Source organism: Desarmillaria tabescens, assembly GCF_030435595.1.
Source record: "Desarmillaria tabescens strain CCBAS 213 chromosome Unknown EV420scaffold_13, whole genome shotgun sequence".
NCBI lineage: Eukaryota > Fungi > Basidiomycota > Agaricomycetes > Agaricales > Physalacriaceae > Desarmillaria > Desarmillaria tabescens.
The window spans coordinates 805,764-825,528 of NW_026848312.1; the positions used below are offsets into that span (position 1 = coordinate 805,764).

The window sequence follows — 19,765 nt, forward strand, 5'->3', positions numbered from 1 at the left end:
TAGGATGTATGGTCTATGTTGGGTCTACGTGTTATTTATCCCATGGACTGTAGGTAGTACTAGGGATATGGACCAGTGTGGTTCGATTAGTCTTTCGCGCCTGAAGTAGGACTTGGAAGTTTCTTTCTTTACAATCTTTCCCGATTATTCCGGACTTACAATAAATTCCAGAATACCTGAGTGTTTTCGAGGCCTTGCGTAGTATTAAGGTTCCCAAGTATATAGGGCACGAATCATCTTTCTTACTTAACCAATTCCACCCCGGGAATCCCGAGTAACTTAGTTGTCGAGCTTTTTCAAGTCAAGAAGAACTCGAGGTACATTGTAAACACGTACTCGAGACCAAATATAAGTGTATACAAGTTCCTTTCTGCGTCCTAAATTCTAGATACTGGTTGGCATTCCGCTGGAAGCCGGCGAGGAAGAATAGCGGGTCGTCCAAAATAATCGTAAAATGTTTGAACGTAGTGCTGTACCAATCCCTGTTCCCATTCCACCGACACTCTTGATTCCTTCTCCAGCACCTCTGGCCGAATCGTCATCACTTCGCGCCGGGGGGGATCCGCCCATCCTTCCATGAGCTTCCTCAAGTACTTCAGCCTTTTAAATCTTCGACTCCAGTGCGTCGACGAAATCCCGTAGTCAGCCCGAGCGGATTGTGGCGAAGAGAAGGCATCGGGAAAACACCATCCGAATTTCGTCTGCCGCTCTATTCTGAACGTGCTTTCTGCTTGGAAGTATTCATCTCCAGTTGACTGTGATCTGGGCGACCTGGCGGCTGCCCTAACGTCAAGGGATAGAAGCTCGAAACGGAAATTCGGCTCGCATATCTCCCATACGAGCTCCAACGCCTCTTTCTTCTCAATCGGAAGGTTAAAGTCGGAGGCATTGAGATGATAACTCACTCCTTTGCTATCAGGGGACGGTCCCAAGAATATTTTGACTTGTTTCCGAATCTCAGACTCGGTCGATGCTTTCAAGGGAATACCGAGAAGATCGCGCCACTCTTCAGAGGAAAGTGGACGAGCATCCGGTTTATTACAGCTCGCTCTGTACTTCCAAAAGGAACTGATTTGTTTCCACATATGAAGATATGCTGTACGCCCACGATTAGAAACATCAAGAAAAATATGCGGATCTGGGAAGAAATAATTGGCATCGGACGGAAGATGTTTGCGCTGTTGGTATTTTGCTGAGAATCGGTTAACCTTGACTGCATTTGCATGAAACCACGAATTTATGGCAGGAGGAGCGTAGTCTCCGGTCAGCTCCAAGAATCTATCGAGGTACTGGGATGAATCTGGGAACCAGTTAGTAAGCGTGTAGATAAGTTAGAGAATGGACTCGCCTTTTGACGAGCTAGAAGAAGAATTCTGCGTCACTGAACGTGTGGATCCAGACTTAGCTGGCGCAAGCAGTGGCCAGGGCCCAAAACATGTGCTAAAGGCATCCGCATAGACGAGATGATTATAGGCAAACAGCTTCCTATTATCGGATGCGGTACCAGTCGTGATGGTATGATACGGACCTCTGGCCGGCTCCGTTTCAATGGGAAGATAGGTAAGCCCAACCATGTCAAGCACCTCTCTGTCTGGAAATGCACTCAGCGGTCGTATTAGATACACTGGTATTCCAGCGCGAAAGAGGTCTTTTGCATATTCATCTGAATCCGTAAAACCACCCATCAAATGGTGTAACAACGGTCTAGACGGCGTATGGACCCTATTGCGGGTTCTCGGGCCCGAGTCAATCGCGTCACGGAAAAACTGGATGTAATCCAGCGCTCCGCATAGTTCTATCCAGAAGCCCTGGATCATGCCGACTGTGAGAAAAATCGTCTGAGGGTCAAGCTTTAGTGTCTCCAAACGATTGATGCTCATGCGCATCAACAAGGGGGCATCTTTGACAATGCGCTGTAGAAGGTCGGGGGGTATCATCAAGTGCTCTATCTTGTATAGACTCGGATGAGCGAATATGATTGGCAATGACTCAGTCCGACGTTCTCGTATCTCCTCAGACCTTTCCACGGCATATTTAACCGCAGCTCAGAGACGCTGAAAGAAGTGTTTCGACAGAGTTGCTACCCCAGATAAGTTTCGATCTCCTTCTGCAAATACGATGTCCTTGTCAGCAGCGTTTGTCCACATGTACTTGTACTTTAGATATGGATGATCAACATCGTTGTCCATGGGACAACAAGGAATAGTGGCGTAGAATGCATTTTCGGGGAGAATCATCTGAGGCGCTTGGATGGGGTCAACCGCACCAAGTCGAAAGTTAGAGCGCAGCATAAAGGTACATTGGTCTGGAGGAGGAGCGGGTATATAATGAGAGTTAGGCGAGGTGATGAAGCTATGGCAGTGGGGGTGAAGAGCACCACATAACCTGTCTTTTCCTGTGGAAATCACTTCTGTAGATAATGGGTTCAATTATCACGAAGATTGGCCAAGTAAAGAGACATACGGTTGTCAGGGCGTGAGCTTGAATCTTCGCAGGTGTCTGGAATTTGAATAGATGCCATAGAATCAAATTGAGTTTCGTGTCCCGGCCGAAGAGCTACGATGAAAACAGCGTTGGATAACTTGATTGAATAGTATGTTCAGATAGTATTGATCAAGCTGGATGATTTCTTGAAAAAACCCAATAGACCTGGCATTGATTTAAATTAGCACCATTAAGCCACGGATGGAGGAATACCTACGAGCGTCATAAGCCACAGATTGTAATGCGACGTGAACCTCAAGCAGTCAAATTTTCCCAGAGCTTTGTAGGAGCCCAACGGTGAGTGACAATGTCCTATGAGGACGTCAGAGGTCCAAAAATTAAGTCGAAGGCGGCCAAAGTTCCAAAAATACTGTCGTGGCTGTAACCTCCAAAAGTCGAATCCGATTTGACAACATAGATTCATGGAAAGTTCAGTAGTGACGGCGGCATCCTGGCAAGGGTGACATTCTCAAGAATCAACTGCGCCAAACAAACGCGTAAAATCTTTTCTCCTTTGACTCGCCCCCAGGTTCTCCAAACTTTGTCTGAATCCTAGGAAATTAGGCCTTAAATATGCAACATTTGCGTCGCAAATATGCTATCTCCGACAAAGTTCTCCTGCCCGAAACTGCCTGTTCCGCATCCAAAATTGTTCTTTCCCCGATTTTTGTTAACTTTGGTGCTTCACGAAAGGCTTGGGTGAGAATCGAGCAAATTTCTCATGATCTTTGTCTTGCCTGTATCATCTCCACCGCTCTTTAGAGAACCTTCCCCGGCTCACCACCCGTCTCCACCGCCCAAAAAATGTCAACTCCGGACAAAGTTATGTTAGTTGGGGGTCTCCGGGGGGGTCTAAAATATGCTAACTCCGGACAAAAGCGTCGGGTTTTTCAGGGCTAAGATATGCTAAAGTCTGGACAAAGTTTCAAGGTGAGAGCTTCTAGGGGCCTCTCTCAATGTTTACTGTTGCTCCTCCGTAACCAGGTTCGCTGGACCGTATGTAAAGTTTCATCGTGAGCACGTATTCTTCTCCTTTCGACGCCTCATCTGATACATACAGCAAATTCCAGACACGGATCTCCATTCCGGTTCTTACCGTTCGCATATCAAAGATTAAGTCCTTCTACTTACCTTCTGCGAGTGCGGTACAAGTGTCAATGTCTTCTCCATAAAATCGCGCAACTGGTGTCTTATACTTGTTCACGCAAGTGCACAAGACCAAAATTCTACTGAAATCTTGAAACGGGGTGTACAGCCTCAGCCGCTCTATATTTCATAACAATATACGGACGATTTGAATGACCTCGTCCTCAGGGAAAATCAACCGGGTTGACTGTACGTTTGAAATTATTTTCTGTTATCTTCTTGAAATGACACCACATTGCAACAGAAATTCGACTCCTGACATCGCGGAGAAGTACAGCATGATTATTGACAGTCCTTAACCAGGGTCCACCCGCTTAAATTTACGATCAAGTGACTGTCAAACGTGCTTCGGAGCAAAGGCTGATAGCCATTGCCTTCGAAGGTCCAGAGATCTTCGCGTCATAAGAACATCACGAGTACGCGCATTTTCCTTTATCTCGTGATCAAGTATTTATTCTGGCGTTCCACAGAACATCCTTGAACCTTGACAGTGCCCAGAGTACGATCTTGACGTTTCATAAAAAGCCTCTCTCTTACACGAATTTGTACCCCGCACAACAAACAAAGCCCCGGTATTTTCAAACCGATGGGTGCGGCTTTCAAATTCATGTGGCGTCGATGGCGCAAATCCACAAAATCTAGGTTGGCATGCACTGCCCTATGGATCTCAAAGTCCTGTATCGACCGCTGTCTTGCCGTTTCATACTCGTATGCTCGCGCAATAGAATGGCCTGAGCTCTCCGTCCATGACGGCGCCAAGACTTATAGCTTGACGGTATATAAACGACGTAAAGTTATCGGTTCCATCAAGCTCGCTTTACTGCACCATGAAGTTCACAACCCTCGTCTCACTTATCCCCGCTCTCGCTGGCACTTTGGTCGCTGCCGGGACGTTCAACTCTCCAACCTCGGGCCAGACGATCTCTGCGAACGAAGTGAGCATTTATTTCTTCCTTCTCGTAGCATACTCATGGCTGTGACCTTTAGCCATTCAACTTGACCTGGTCATCCGGTCGTTACTTCAAAGAGAATTCGCTTTCCATCACTGTCCTCCTGACCGAAGGAGAATACAGCTCCAAGCTCTACGGGACAACGCTCGTAAAGGACCTTCAGCCCACGACTTCAGGCCTTTACAAGTACTACTCCGAACTCACGCCGTCCTTCTTCTACGGGTCACAGAGGTCTGGCAATTTCCAAATAGTGGTTCTCGAAACATATACTGCCTACTCCGTAAGTCCTTAATTATCGGTTTGTATCATGCTGATCTCTCTGCGTCCAGGGTATTCCTGCAACAAGCGCGGAGACGTTGGATGTTGTCATTGCCTAGTGTCCTTATTTATTTTTCTTTTGGACAATACACTTTCTTCGTTTACGTGTACAGATTATGGCGACGGCGTCTATCGTCGCTTGAATTTATATCAATGCCGCGTCTTTCGCGCATCGTCGGATATAGACAATCTATGGGATAGAGAAGGTCAAAACATCGCCATCCTTGAGCGTACCATCAGCTTCAAATCAGTGCCAACGGGCATAGCATACGTATAGCGATAACATTTCCTGTTCACATAAGGACTTCTGGTTCCGAAGGGGAAAGATAAAGAGCCGACGACTCGAATTCATTCCCTAGGTGGGACATATTTCCTTTACGGAGCTAGCTTCCAGATAACTTAAAGGCAAAGAGCTGCGAATGCGTTAAGTGCAAAATGGATACTATGTAATCGTATGCCGTACCTTTTCCGCGACTAGCTTGTCTAGGTTTGAGACGAGAGCACTATTCAGCAAGCCGTTACATTGGCATCTATACAAGCTGGTATGGCTTGGGCGATTTGGTCCAAAAACCAGGACAGTGTGGTCGCCGAGATTCAAGGTGGGCTCACACCGCGCCAGAGTCAGTGACATAATACACCTCCGGTGCACAGCCTGTGGCATAACAAGCAGGACCACGGAAAGAAGCCGATGTTGAACGCTAGACAGCTTCTTGAGGGAACAAGAATGCGCGTCATAACCCGAATGCTATTGGTATGCATCAGACCGCCAGCGACCCTCAAGCAGTGCGAGTTGCAGGAACGGGGTGAAACCTACGCATGCATTGTGGTGAACCGTCCCGAGATGTCAACAAGATTCCGACGACCAGTGAATCGTTGACCGAAGGGGAAACATGAGTTGAAACATCGGTTTATGATCTAACACCTGAATGTTTCGACGAGAAGGACTGGAGAGTTCGTGTCGATTCCGACGGCTGGTGAATCGTTGACTGACGAATAAGAGCTAGTCCGACCATTGGTTCGTATACATGAATGTTTGAAGAGGAAGACTTGAGAGGTTGTGTATTGAAGGGGATACTGATGATTCGATATATCAACGATAATGCGGCAAGAAATCACTGATATCACTGACCTTCATGGCGCTGTCCTATCAATGCCTTAGCTGACGTAACCCCCATGTTGGTGAGACCAGCGTTGGTGTTACAAGGCCCCACCGCCTGTGATTGAAGACGCCGCGAGGTCGAGACATGGGGGTATCTATCCCCATTGCGTCTTTCCTTGTTTTCGGGAGGTATGGCATGACGGCCTTGCAACACAAGGAGTGTCGTTATATGAGCGAAAGGATATGTCGACGGCATGGCTGGATTAGGGCCATTTGCATTTGACTTTGTACCAGTCGTAGAAGTCCGATAGTACCTGCGGCGGGCAAAATATCCGCATGGCCAACTGACCAGGGGAGAAATACGATCAGGCACTGTCCTCCTGCGGCTACATCTGCGAAGAACGGACCAGAATGTCTGCCCTTCCGCCCAAAGATTGTCGCGGCATCGTACGCTGCAGGGCCCTCCACTCCTGAGGCGCGATTTGTTGCCTGATACGGCCGCAGGCTCCGTTGATAGATCCAAAGGAAAGATACTATCTTTACGGGGACGCGACAACTCCGTCACTAGCCGATCGGTACACATGTTCAGGTAGGGGGAGGTTCCACTGAGGATCAAATCGACTGCAAACATAATGCAGAGCGTAGGCTAGGATGCATTCCCTCTGTCATTTGGTAACGTCGTGCAAGTATTCCCATGGTATAGTGTCCCTTTCTGTACGGGATCAGTAGGGACGTGTTGACAACGATAAGGGGAAGAGCCCGCTAATGACGGAGTGCACAGTCCCTAGCGAAGACAAGTGACCTCTCAATATGCCAGCCTCCGAAAACAGAGCTCCTCAGTGCCGGTCTCCAACGTTGCGCCTAATCTCAGTCGCAACTCTGACTTCGCAAGTGTCTGATGAATAAGTGGCACTGGGCTACGAAGGTATTGTAAAGCGCATCGTGTACGAGCTCTGCAATGCAGACGTCAGCCCAGGATTAGGGAAGTGATAGTAAACACACACAAGTGCTGGTATCGCGGTGCAGAACCTTCGGACACGACTAGGACAACGACGTCTTGGCAAGTCTTTGAGAAGCATGGATCTTGGTGACTTCGTGAAGAAAGACCAGGCTCCCCACCGGAACGCTAAACTACACACATGTTAGTATAAGGCTGCGAGATACGACCATGACACACATCTTTCTCTCCGAAGCAAAACTCTGCTGGATATCAATGGATACCCTGCTTTTTTACTCGGCCTCGCTCGCACGCATATACCGCTGTTACTGAATATGGCCGCAAAGCATCGTTCTTGCCCTTACATCCGCCGACATTGACGATAGATAAGAGCGACGCTCCCCGATGATACTAATCGGCGCTGCGTATACATGGACTTTCATCAGCCAAGGGATGGGGGAGGACGAGTAAGTATATGCACCTTTTCCTTCCGCATATACTCACACCCCACACCGAGTGTCCTCCCAGTTCTAGATCTTTAAGACCCTCTAGTAGTATCCTGGAACATCGCTGTCCGGTTCTCAAGAGTGCCGTGACCCAGTGTAGAGCCGATAAGGACAGTTGGTCGGGCCGTGGGGCATGAATCTATCACACATGAGACTCGAGAGGTAACATGAAAGAATAAGAATGTGCTTACCATGTATTCCCTGTAGCGTAGCAGCCATAATTTCGATGTACTGCCGTTTTGCAGAAATTGGGCTACCGTTGCAAGTCTCTTGCTTTCTTCATGCCCTAGTCTCGTCCGAAGCGAATATCAGGGTGAGAAAGAACCAAAAGCACCACTTGTATCTATTTCAGATGGGCTGCCAGCTCGTCGGTCGATGTTATGTAGCTGCCAGAGAAAATGAACGACGAACGACATGGGGGAGAAAGAGAGAAGATAACCTTAACCCTACACGTTCGACGCGGAAACCCTAACCTTATGACAGGTATATCATTGGTTCGGCACTTTGGCAGGGACCTAGGGCGGTCCGCCATCTCATCCTCTTCGTGTTTGCATCACGATCATGCGTCGTGTAAGCTCTGGATGCAGACATCCTTTCCCAGTAGCTAACGTTCCTCCAACAAGAAATCAGCACAAAGTAGAAGATTTCAAGGACACCTACGTTGTATCTTCGCCGAAGTATTTCCTTGTTGCCATTTTCAATGAAGTAAACTGACATCATCTTGGATACAGTACTTGCCGTTCGTGGCATTTCTCTCGGAGATCATGACCACTTGTAACAAAGGTTTAGGCTACGATACCTGAACTGATGCGAGGGGAGGCGCACTAAATGCGTGTTTCTCAAAAGCCGGAGGGCCTGCACCAGTCATATCTCATAAACTGAAGTTCAGAAGTGCGAAGAGTCTAGGCATCAAACAAGCATATGTCCATAACATCGACATAGGCTATCGGTGGACCTAGGCCACTTAACGTCTTCTCTACGAGTTCTAGTCAGTCTTCGTCTGGTCCCACCCAAGTACTGGATTGCTACAGGAAGGCAGGTTGTTGTTATTATTTCTCTTCTCCTAGTTCTTAGGGACAGTAGCCAACTATGGGCTACTACCTCTGGTGATTTTTTGGTAGCCGGGCAGCTGGTGGATAATAAAACCGTATGTTAGCGAGGCCCGCAGATCTTGAGTCCAGACCGTACGATGAACTGGTGATTCATCGCATATTCGGGATGGTATTCTATCATTCCACAGTCCTTGGCTCAAATCTGAATTACCCCACAGCGATCCAGAGACTCATTTTACCGCGATGGTTACGATTGTGCCGCATATTCGGACTTTTGACAGTGCCTAGAGAGTATTGTGAGGAAGAGCTAGAACCCTTGTTAGCGTCGGGTTCACTGCGGAACAACCGCCAGGATGATGAGCTCATGCCCGCCAATCATGCCTGTACGTCGCTCCATTTCATATCAAATCCGCCGCCCACATCGGCTGATACCTCTCAAGCGCCAATGCTATATTAAAGCGCAGCCCTCGTTAATGGGCGGCCTCAGAGGGAAACCTAAATTGTTCCCGCACTGAATATAACAGTGCCTTGCTGTGCTCACTGCTCCCAGACCACCCGGGACTGACGATGATCACCGCCGTCGAGCTAAGTATTTCCTAAAATCCATCGCCGGGCGAAATTTTCATGTCCGAGAGATGACCTGATTTTTACTTTGCCTAGCGCGTTTTATCCGATCTGGGTCAGGAGTCGCGTACTAGAACTCAGCGATGGACTGGGCGAAATGGTCTACTCGCCTTCGTCATCACATAGCGCCCGCACAAATTCACTTTCTCATTGTGTTTTGCGGGTCGAATGTCATTGAAACGGTTTGGGTATCACTTCATTTGATTTTTTTCCCTTCTCCTACAGTGGCATAATCATACCTGACAATAACAAGTCCAGCTGTGCTCTACATGAAACATTGGGGAAGACGTGCAAATCAACACGAGCCGGCAGGTTGGAAGGAGGCGGTCGGATAAATGGTCAGCGTGATATTCTCGGCGGCGTAAATACGTCGGTCTCTCCTTCGACTATTGTCCTAATCCTCAAGACAGGCCCATAAGACTAGTATAGGTGAAGATCAAACCATACCCCTTGCTCGGGATGCGATCTCCTCAATGGTGAGACCTTTATTCCTTTTCGCTGCGTATACCACCCCTCTGACGCCATTTGTCCTGGCCAAGAAATCTGCTTATTACAGTTCCATTTACCGGGGAGATTCGAAACATCTTCTCCAATCAACCGTTCTCATCTTCCCTCCCGAAATACAGAAAGGAAAGACCACAGCAACCGGAAACATTTGCGGGATGGCAAAACCAGTTACAGTCCCTCAGTACGTATCAAACCTCAGTCTGAAGAAAGCCAGGTACGTGATCCTAACAGTACAGTCCTGTGCGCTGATGCCTCCGGTTTCAACACTCCGCAGACCTAGAATCCCTTCCGACACACGCAGCCTATCACGTCCCGTAGCCCGGAGATTCTTGGACGCTCTTTAGGGGTGATACTTAACCGGGACGAGAACCGCGCGGACGTCGGCTCGAGGTCAGATCAGCGGCGAGGATCAGTTCATCGCAAGTTCCTGGTAATGATTCAATGGCATCATAAATCTATTGCCCAAGCGGTGCCTTATCGCGTACTGATGACGGTAATTAATCTATCATGTTCTTGGTCAACGAACATTGTTGATTCCATGACGCTACTACCGGCGGCAGTACCAGCTCGTTTGCCTGTGTACATTGCTTCCATTGCTGCACAGCCCCTGCCTGCGCGCCGCTGTCGGCCCAAGCTCGCTATTCGCGACAGGATGCTTGACTCGAGTTTCAATCAGGATTCAGGCAACTGGACAGCCATAGTACCCACTCGAGCTCGCAAGTCTCACGATTCTTTGTAGTTGCCGGCTCATCTGAATTGAACGAAGTGATGGGCGAGGGAAGCCTGAAGAAGCACATCACAGAACCATGATCCCATTTCTGAGGCGCCGGGGCGCCATAAACATGATTGACATACGGTATGTAGAAGTGCACCGAAGCATTTCATGGTGCAAGAAGTCCATCAAAAATACAACGAGTAACAAAGACAGTATGCTTGTAAGTAGTGAACACGAAGGGTGTATATAACTAATATTAATTGTAGTAACGAAGGAGTAATAATAATAGTAGTAACTTTATGTTACTATTGGCTATGCAAATGCGTAGAGTACGGGATAAGGTGCTAAGTATGGTGATGGTGTACTCGTAATGTGAGTGGGGGCGATAATATACAATGCAATGCAACAAACAGTGGAGCCCGCGAGGAACGAAGAACGAAGAACAAAAACGGTAGGAGCAATTGTCCGAGTATTAGACATCGGCGTGATCCTGTCATGCAAAGGGAAAATACGAAAGCGTCGGAACTAATCGTGTCGTGAAATGAGCTCCGCAGCTCGTATTGACCGAGGAGTTATGTTACACTTGAAGGGTGCGGGGTGGCTGCCTCGTGCGTGAGACCGTGGTGTCATCGCGGGATGGAGAAACCGACATACCTGACACTGCCGTGGGTGGGATCGAACACAGGCTCGTCACCTTTTACTTTTGATATATCAAAGGAAACGAGCGCCATGGAGCATACGATGTACATTGTCGCTTGAGCCAAGAGACGTCCTGAAAGGGGATTAGATCTCGGAACGGAAGTTTGTGGTGTGTCAACTCGCCTGGACATATCCTAGAAGAAACAGTCATAAATGCATGGAACATTGCCGAGATGATAAATATAAACATACCGTCTGCCAAATCCAAAGCTTACTTCGCGAGGATCTTGTTCAGGATTGGGACCGAGGAAACGTTCAGGGTTGAATGTCATTGGGTCTTTGTACACTTCGGGATCATGCGTCATGGCCCTATTCGCGAGATATGTTGAATGGAATGAACAAATATTGGACAGTGTGGCACCTACCATATGTTGGCGAAAACGACCGATCCTTTCGGAATGAAATGCCCTTCAAAGACATCATCTTCGAGAGTACCGTGAGGGATGCCTGTCGGGAATGAGTAATCTAAAGATACCAAGCCAACGGGTGCACATACCGATGGGAGCGACAGGATGGAATCGGACAAGCTCCTTGCACAAAGCGTTGATATACGGCAGGTCTTCTTGGTCATCGAACGTGGGAAGTCTGTCTCCTCCAAGTATAGAATCCAGCTCAGCCTGAGCCTTTTTCTGAACATCGGGATACAACATCATCAGAACAAAAAACGTGTCGAGAGCGGCAACAGTCTGAAAAAAATTCATGAATAACCGAGGAACGTACTGATTCGATTGGAAAACTTACAGTGTCAGCGCCGGCTAAAATTCGTGGCGTACGTTAGTTTCCAATTAGAGTAGCCTCGAGGTGCAAACGAACCTGCATATATCGCGCCTGCAGCCCATTTCAGGTCATGCTCTTGTACACCTTCGGTTTCTTGCAGAAGCAGATTTGACACAAAACACTCTGGGGCTTCTCCTGTAGCCTAGAACATTGTCAGTCAATACACTCTGCATGCGCATCACCAGGTACGCACAATTTGCCTCTTGACCATGTCGTAAGGCACATTTATCATGTTACGCAAATCCTGGGCCCATTGCTTGGCTTTGACTTGGAATCCGGCGCCAGGTATCCACTCCGGAAGATGACGCACTAGAAGCTCGAGTTAAAAATGGAATGTCGCGGCTAGATCAAGCCACTTACGCATCGGGATGATATCGACCAAAAATTGTCCTGGAGTAGAGGCAACCGACAACTCTTCCATAGCACGGTTCACGAGCGCCACCATTTCATCGTCCTCCTTTTTCACTTCGTAACCATAGGTGATGCGAAGGACCAATGCTGCGACATCCCTAGAAACGGATCAATATTTTTTTTCACTTACGGCAGACAATGCATGACTTACTGAGAAATATGCGAATGAAGTTTTTCTGGAGAGTCGAGCAGCCGCTTCATGAGGGTGAGCGCTTCTTGCTCCTCCATAGGATAAAATGTCCGTATCGTCGACTTGCTTCCGAGAACAGAGTGAAGGAGTTTGCGATGAGCACGGAAGGTTTCGCCGTATGAAGCCAGGCCGATTATGTCGTTCCAACCCATGAGCTCACCGGCCATCACTAAATTTGGACGCTCGGAGTATATGACACTGCGTTTGTCAAGGAGGGCATAGGCGGAGCGATAAGAGTTTAGGACGATGAAAGATTGACCAAATATTGACAGGGAGCAGACATCACCTGTCGTGACGCGTCAAAATCCAGTTACACGCGGAGAAAAAAAAGTGACTGCCTACCCCATATTTCAGCCCAACGGGCAAAAGTCAGCCATGGGCGGTCGGTGGGCATGTCAAAGATGTTGCCAATGAGAGGGTAGCCACGAGGACCAGGGGGTAGAGGTGCATGTCGTTTGGAAACTAGGCGTTGAAGAAAATAGATGCTCGCAAGGAAAAGGACATAGTCCAAGAAAAGGAAAGAAGCCATAGCGGCGGAAGAAAGCGAAAAGGAAGGGCGGGAGAAAAAAGAGAATATCGAGGTTTATATCAATGCCTCGTTATATATGGGACGGCAAATAATCGTCTTTTGTGCTTCCTCGGAAAGACAATTCAGGGACGACCAAATCTGTATCTTGACAATAAGATTCGAAATTAGTGTGAGGAAGCAATTGGTAATGGGCGATCCATCGCTTTGTATCCGTCCCTGAAGTCGGAGGGCAGCCCTCCCGCGTCACAGAAATAGTTTGTACACATGCACAGGCACCTTCGAGTCTCATGGAGACTTTTGCACAGCAGCGGGCGGCTTGAACGGACGTAGGATACTGATGCTTGATATCAATGTTGAGCTCAGTCGGGAACATTGGTTTGGATGGGAACAATAAGGCTGAGACCCCCCGGCAGGCCATGCAGCTGCGGCATGTGAACCTAGAAGACGGTATGTTTAGTATCACTGATTTCTATCATACAGTTTTGAACTTACAGGGTACTTGTGGCTACAATTCACTCGGACGGTGACAGTGGATACGTTCTTGGGAGATGGAGAAGTGTGATGGAAAAGGCAATGCCTGATCTGGCGCCGCCGACCGTCGGATCACAGTGGCGGCGTCACCAAAACCACAAGGTCATCGCCACCCACTTGCCGTCGAACTTTCAAGCGGTCGAGATAAACGTGGGGAAATACAGTTGTTCGTTCCAGACGTGCTCGATTTCCTGGAGAATTTCTCAGATCATTGCACTGTCGCTGACTATCCGAGTAACGAAGGCTAGCCCGGACACCTTGGCAATCAGCCGGGATCTGGATGCGTATCAGGAAGCAAGCTTCAGCATCTGATTCAACAAACAATGCCATAGGCCAGAGGTAAGTTATGGGAAACACGTACGCGAGATTACAACATTGTCGCGTTGACATCATCAGGGAAAACCTGAGGATAACAAATACCGATCGGCGAACTCGAAAATCCACAATTTTTTTCGAGAACTTCTGTGGCGTTAGGCAGCTCGCGTAGTCTTCGCGGCCCTTTTGTAGAATAGTTCTACATGTTTTCTGTGGCTGCAGGCCTAGAAAAATACGCTGCTGTCGTTTGCCTTCGCTTTTACAGATGCCGGTGGATATGTCAAATCAGCGCTGACCAAGAAGGGATATTTGGGGACGGTGTGAATGCGGGATTTGGGCTTCTGCACATAGTACATGACTATTCCAAGCATGACGACGAAACGAATGGGTCTACCTTTAACAAACATCTTACTTGAACTCGACAATTCAAAAGAATGCTATCTTCATATTGATCTTCGTTGTCGCAACGAAGTCGCGCCGCTTGAACCGGGGGGATCCAGCTTCAATTGAATTTTGGGACGGCAGAATGATTTAGAACGCGACGAGCGCAATCAGCTTCCTCGGAATCCAAGGAATCAACACGAAATGTACCGTAAGTAAATCCTTTTGTCCTAGCGGCAATGCCCTCACATCTTGAACAGCAGCGCCGGGGTTTGACAGTGATGGAGGAAGAAGACAACTCCTGTCACGTGGCATCCCGCCGGCTCCGAATCCTTTTCTCTCACTCCAATGCCAGCGAGGATGAGTCACCTGAATTCGCGGAATCTCCCTTGTCTGATCACCGGTCGCTACAATGTGATCTTTCTGCTTGACGACATTATTCCGAGCCAGAGTGCCAGATCCGTACAGACAAAGATCTCGAGATCCTGAAAAAATCCTTCGACAACAGTGCAGTCAAAGTCATCGAAGGGAGCGTAGGTAGGTAGGCTACCTTAAGTATGAAGCTGTGAAGCGAAAAGTACGACATTTTCGCCAAGCGTTGAGCAGTTTAGAAATTGTAATCTGCTAGCTTGGACACCCGCCTCATGCTGTAATGAAGTAACGCAGCGCGCTATAACGATTGACCATCAAATGAATCCGAAAATAATATATTCGCTCTTGGGTGCGGTACTCCAACGCTAACGGTACCGAAGTCTCAAGGAACAGTTTCCGATCTTACAATGAATCGGCTATCCCCTTGAGCAGGTCCCCGCCAACAATAGTTAACCACGAGGCGCTAATTAGGGCGGATGAAGTAGGGCTGCCCAGGACGCACGCGCTTTGCGTGTTCCGATCTTGCGCGGTAAGGGTGAATTATTAAGGCAGCCTACGGCCCTCTAAGCGTATGACAGAAATAGCTTAGCTTGAGATCCGTGTATCTGTCACTGATGAGCAATGAGCATCATGTGAAATCAGATATATCAACTGGACAGACTGACAACAGTTTCAGAACGAAAAGTTTAAGTTTGGAGATAGACTACCGTTGCCCACCGAGAAGATAGGACTGAGGCAACCCTCCTTTAATAGGCCAAAGCATACATTCTTGACTCAGGAGTGGTATCCTGGCTCCAGTTTCGAGCAATCTATCCTGAAGATCAAAGATGAAGAGATGGCCTCGAAAGGGGTTACCGTCAATGATGAGTGACGGATACATGCAGCACGCATTTTTCGACTGGGATAGTTAGATTGCACAGAGATCCGTTTCCCTCGAATGCCAGAAATCGCGGGTTTGGCCGAGCTCGGTTTTAGATACCTGTATCAAGATGATGTCAACATTCAATATTCAGATTGATGGTTTTCGGAGCTCAAGGAAGCATGCAAATATCGATGAGGTCCCCGCTATTTTCGGTATTTAGCAAGGGTCGAAGGATTATAGTTCGATTGGGACTTTAATGAAAACACGATCCGTTATCAATTTATACCTACACAGGGAAACAAATTGAGGACGGAAAAATCCGTATAGTACATCTTCTTGGATTTTGCCTATGTTTTTCGGAATTAAAGCTTGAATACCGAATCCGTCAAAAAAGTAGATGTCAGTAGTGAATTGGAAGACTTCGAGACGGCGTAGACCACTTGACCCTATATGCTTTGTATGTACAAACGGACGCAAAATGGAAGAGAGTTCTAGAGTCCCCCGCGACGGAGATTTCCCAGAAAGCACAGTGCGAAAAATAAGCAAGAAGCGTAACGTAACTAGGCCATTGCAAGCGACGGCATGAGGATTTCAAATTCAAATTTGGAAGGAAACGAGTCTCACGGTCACGTAGTAACTCAGTGGACGCGCCGGACGGCCCAATCGCGACGCGTCGGACATGACGACTCAAAATGCTTGACGACCAAAGCTACAAGATCTTCTCGGTTGTCTTTACTCCTTCATTTCTGTAGCGATGAAGAACGGCTAACCATGCTGTTTTTGAACGGGGAGTTCAAATTTGATTTCATTGCTTCGTTTCGCTCCCAGCATTCTACTGGAATGCTACGGCTGAATGTCAGGTTGAAGCAATATTCCTTGCCTTGTATTCCCTTTGTTTCAGGTTCGACGTGCGAGCATTCTCATGGTCCTTGGAATGACATGGGAACCAAGTTGCCGTGCCACGAAGGAAACACGAGGAAGGCCACTCTGTCTTCCAACAGCTCTTATCAACGTCTCGTACTTGTGCGGTTGTAATGAAATAGGCCATACAAGTGACTGTACAGCGTGGTTGTACGACAACCTCAGGAAATATTCAAACCGAGCACTTAGCACGGAACAGCGGACCGATGTAATGCCGACGGCATTTGTCAACATGCACGTGATGTCGCGTCACAAGCGCGGGTCGGAAACAGCACTTCTCTCCAACCACCACCGTCGCATTTTGCTAAATTTGCAGTCATGAACCGCAGAATGGTATGGTGAAAGTTTCCATTATGTAGCATTAACTTATTTGCTGCTCAGCGAAGGCGATATCCAACGAGCACCCTAACTGGCGGAACTGCAGCCAGCCTCTCCGAGATCAAGGATCTCATGGATATCATTCTTGAAACGCCAATTAACATACCCCGAATAATCTATCTGGTTGACGTCTACCTCTCTCAGTTCTCCATACCCAGTACTTTTGACCGAGTGACCCATTCTTCGATGCTCCTGAAAATACATGTCTGTATTCGCGGAATATATCGTATCGTATCACAGTCATCGCAATTCCGTACAGATGTACGCATACATCGTGAGGTCATGACATTTTGGCCTCGACTTGCTCCATGGTGCATGTATATCATGCATCACATTGTTGTCGAATATGCAGATTTTGTAAAGTCTGTCGCCTCCGATCACCTGGATTACTTTACGAACACGCCAACTTACGCGGTACAATACATGTACGAAATGATTTCCCTAGATGAAGTCAAGAGGACCCTCGCTATCTCATTCCCGGGACTGCTCATCAATTTGACGAATGCTTGGATAGTCGCCGTTGAAGAGCACGTTCCAGTCTGCAACTTTCTGTATATTGCCATTAGAAAATGGATACAGGATGATGACCAAGCAGTCTTTGGCGATATATCCCGCACTATCAATGCCATCCCCATGCCTCGTCTCATGAACTGTCTATTCCGGATCATTTCCTTCGTTCAAGAACGCCCTGTTCCCCTCCCTTGGGACGTGCTGCGGAACAACATGGTCATGTTTTTCCTTCTCTGCACAGAAAACAATCAGTTTCGCTTGAATTCCCTGCTAAAGCAATCCATACCTTGGATATGCCGGCTTATCACCTACATCCGTCACTACCTTGACAAGTATCCAGAAGAAATGCAACGCGCCGCTCAGCATCTCACCGTCTCATTCGCATACCTCGCCCCCGCATTAGAAGGTGCCCCCGAATGGATCATACAAGCTGTTGAGAACCGGATCATCGTATCACTGGCGTGGTTTTCGAAAAATGGACACCTTCTGTCGTTGCCCCAAGATCTCAATATGCTCGCAGTTCGCAGGCTATTTGAGCTCCTCACCATAAACACCATATGGCGGTCCGTCTTACGACCTACATATCGTTCTTTGAGGCATATCGACTTCTCCTTCCTGAATGACGATCCGGGAGATCGGGATACTAGTTTTTTGGTGGAGAAATGGCGGCAGCTCCGCAATGCAGTGGATGAGCGTTGGGGGTGCCGTTGTACATTTCGACAAGAGGAGTATAGCATCTGCATGAATACAGCGGTATGTCCAAGAACTGCAACCTACTAACTGATCCTGACTTCGTTTCCCTCAGTGTAATATTCCGCGCGTGCCACACACAACTAGACGACTGTTACGATGTACGGGTTGTGGGTCCGAATTCTGCTCCACGTCATGCCAAAAGCTCTCAGAAAACCACAAAACATTCTGTGTGAAACAGCAGAAACGCCGGAAGGGTACGTTCAAAATTTTGTGCCATTTTACTCGTACCTAATATTTCATTTAGAAGGGTACCCAGAAGATCCCAGACCACGAGACTATCACTATGTTAGATGGGTCGTGCAATGCTACTATCTTACCGAAAAGGAGCACATCACTGCACAAGAGAGGAGGTTTTCCCAGGAACACGGGAGCGACGCTGTGGGTGTGATTTGCCTCAATTTTATCTCGTTCCCCGTAGACATCTCAGTCGGGCTCTTCGACACGTTTCGGGACAAGACAGGTGAATCAGAATCACAATGGAGGGAGATGTGGGAGCAAGCAAACCAGGAAAGGAGACCGGAAATGAGCGGACAGCTGCTGCTAACCATGATGCCGTGCGGTAGACGACCGCTAATTAAGCTGCAATGGATAGAGGACGTATCTGACATCATGATTAAATAGTACTCCTCCGTCCGTCCTCATTGTCATCGGATATGAATCTGGTGAGGCCCAACCAAAGTGTAACGTTTAACCGGGCTGAATAGCTTGCAGGACAATCAGGCTCCTCACCAACGATGGCCCTGAAATTGCTCTCAAGTTTTCAACCGGCGATTCCTTTGGTTTAACTTCGGCGCGAAGAGCTTGACTCAGAGGCGAACGTACGCTGATAGGTGCATCGACCTCTTGGTCGTCTCTCAAATTCGAGAAGTTCCGGGTAGGACGACAGTGTTACGGCCGCTTGAGAAGGTTCACGCCAAGCTGCTGGATAGTGATCAAGATGTTTCCGTATTTGAATGCCCGTTTACCTCTTCTGGCTGATGGCGACGTTAAATTTGGAACCATTCTTAGATACCAAGGCTCGGAACCTATCATCGATAACTTACTCAGATCACGGAAACTAGGGCTGTAGTTGCGGACGGAATGGCGTTGGTCATCTTATTGAGAAATTTGACGTTGTTATCGCTGGATTCTTAATGGCCCAGGCTACAGCACGCGATATGACAACTGATCATATAGAAACCGACCTGAGTGGCAAGACTTGATGGGCGCACCTAAACGCTTCAACTCTTCAATTTAAATCAATAAGTCGTGGACTAATACTTATCCAACGGCGAGCCAGGTAGTCACCAAGGTGGCAATTTAGTGGACTCCTCAAGGCAAATAAAATTAGCGAATACTACCAGCGACTGCCAAAGCTGAGTTCCGGTATAAGCGCTGTGGGAGGGAGTAAGCACAGTAGAAGAAAACTGATGTAATACTAACTGGTCGCAAGTAAGCTAGTTGAGAAGGGGATAGTCGGCAGCTATGCTGGTCTGAAAAGCACAAGCCTATGTTCAATTCGACACAGACGAGCAGTTCAACATTCAAATAAGCTATCTTGGCTCATTGTATGGTTTGTGTATGGCAGCTGTCTGTATCCCTGGACTTCCCAAATTTAAACAACACATAGAATATACATATTAGAATATACAAACAATGACATTCTATCCAGCCCACAAAGAAGATGGGACTGAATCATTGAATCGAATATGAATGTGATGGCTGCGGTGGCATCACCGGTGTGAAGGAAGGACCTGGCATATCACACCTGTGCAAGGATTCATGATAAGAGGGTGGTGGGGAACCTCTGCGCATGAAT

The 19,765-nt window shown here is 47.8% G+C and overlaps 7 protein-coding genes across 7 annotated transcripts; 4 read left to right on the forward strand and 3 right to left on the reverse strand.

Moving 5' to 3' along the window:
• Window positions 1–295: 295 nt before the first annotated feature.
• Window positions 296–1,599, reverse strand: EV420DRAFT_1535650 (uncharacterized protein). The gene is made up of 2 exons (XM_060472839.1): window positions 1,349–1,599; window positions 296–1,300 (listed from the first exon to the last, which is right to left on the reverse strand). Exons 1-2 carry the CDS (start codon window positions 1,572–1,574, stop codon window positions 378–380), a joined length of 1,149 nt encoding a protein of 382 aa, XP_060332342.1. The 5' UTR covers window positions 1,575–1,599; the 3' UTR covers window positions 296–377.
• A 2,189-nt stretch (window positions 1,600–3,788) lies between these two features.
• Window positions 3,789–5,311, forward strand: EV420DRAFT_255633 (uncharacterized protein). Its single transcript, XM_060481436.1, has 5 exons — window positions 3,789–3,819; window positions 3,875–4,046; window positions 4,101–4,565; window positions 4,618–4,860; window positions 4,910–5,311. The coding sequence occupies exons 3-5, from the start codon at window positions 4,217–4,219 to the stop codon at window positions 5,173–5,175; spliced, it is 858 nt and encodes a 285-aa protein (XP_060332343.1). The 5' UTR covers window positions 3,789–3,819; window positions 3,875–4,046; window positions 4,101–4,216; the 3' UTR covers window positions 5,176–5,311.
• Window positions 5,312–5,728: 417 nt separating this feature from the next.
• EV420DRAFT_255729 (uncharacterized protein) lies at window positions 5,729–7,127 on the reverse strand. The gene is made up of 3 exons (XM_060481437.1): window positions 7,002–7,127; window positions 6,028–6,950; window positions 5,729–5,972 (listed from the first exon to the last, which is right to left on the reverse strand). The coding sequence occupies exons 2-3, from the start codon at window positions 6,626–6,628 to the stop codon at window positions 5,899–5,901; spliced, it is 675 nt and encodes a 224-aa protein (XP_060332344.1). The 5' UTR covers window positions 6,629–6,950; window positions 7,002–7,127; the 3' UTR covers window positions 5,729–5,898.
• A 2,086-nt stretch (window positions 7,128–9,213) lies between these two features.
• On the forward strand, window positions 9,214–10,635 carry EV420DRAFT_1535676 (uncharacterized protein; the record flags this gene model as incomplete). The annotated part of the gene is made up of 5 exons (XM_060472840.1): window positions 9,214–9,216; window positions 9,527–9,592; window positions 9,673–9,837; window positions 9,904–10,558; window positions 10,613–10,635. The coding sequence occupies 4 exons, from the start codon at window positions 9,214–9,216 to the stop codon at window positions 10,360–10,362; spliced, it is 693 nt and encodes a 230-aa protein (XP_060332345.1). The 3' UTR covers window positions 10,363–10,558; window positions 10,613–10,635.
• A 228-nt stretch (window positions 10,636–10,863) lies between these two features.
• On the reverse strand, window positions 10,864–12,944 carry EV420DRAFT_1268135 (cytochrome P450; the record flags this gene model as incomplete). The annotated part of the gene is made up of 11 exons (XM_060467428.1): window positions 10,864–10,943; window positions 10,985–11,127; window positions 11,230–11,346; window positions 11,403–11,484; window positions 11,534–11,723; window positions 11,779–11,792; window positions 11,851–11,956; window positions 12,008–12,123; window positions 12,175–12,323; window positions 12,377–12,701; window positions 12,758–12,944. The coding sequence occupies 11 exons, from the start codon at window positions 12,942–12,944 to the stop codon at window positions 10,864–10,866; spliced, it is 1,509 nt and encodes a 502-aa protein (XP_060332346.1).
• A 350-nt stretch (window positions 12,945–13,294) lies between these two features.
• Window positions 13,295–15,414, forward strand: EV420DRAFT_1478741 (uncharacterized protein; the record flags this gene model as incomplete). The annotated part of the gene is made up of 7 exons (XM_060469526.1): window positions 13,295–13,395; window positions 13,439–13,641; window positions 13,724–13,814; window positions 14,056–14,140; window positions 14,316–14,382; window positions 14,622–14,704; window positions 15,214–15,414. The coding sequence occupies 7 exons, from the start codon at window positions 13,295–13,297 to the stop codon at window positions 15,412–15,414; spliced, it is 831 nt and encodes a 276-aa protein (XP_060332347.1).
• Window positions 15,415–16,644: 1,230 nt separating this feature from the next.
• On the forward strand, window positions 16,645–18,588 carry EV420DRAFT_1641548 (uncharacterized protein; the record flags this gene model as incomplete). The annotated part of the gene is made up of 4 exons (XM_060477252.1): window positions 16,645–16,659; window positions 16,708–17,967; window positions 18,020–18,161; window positions 18,212–18,588. 4 exons carry the CDS (start codon window positions 16,645–16,647, stop codon window positions 18,586–18,588), a joined length of 1,794 nt encoding a protein of 597 aa, XP_060332348.1.
• Window positions 18,589–19,765: the final 1,177 nt, after the last annotated feature.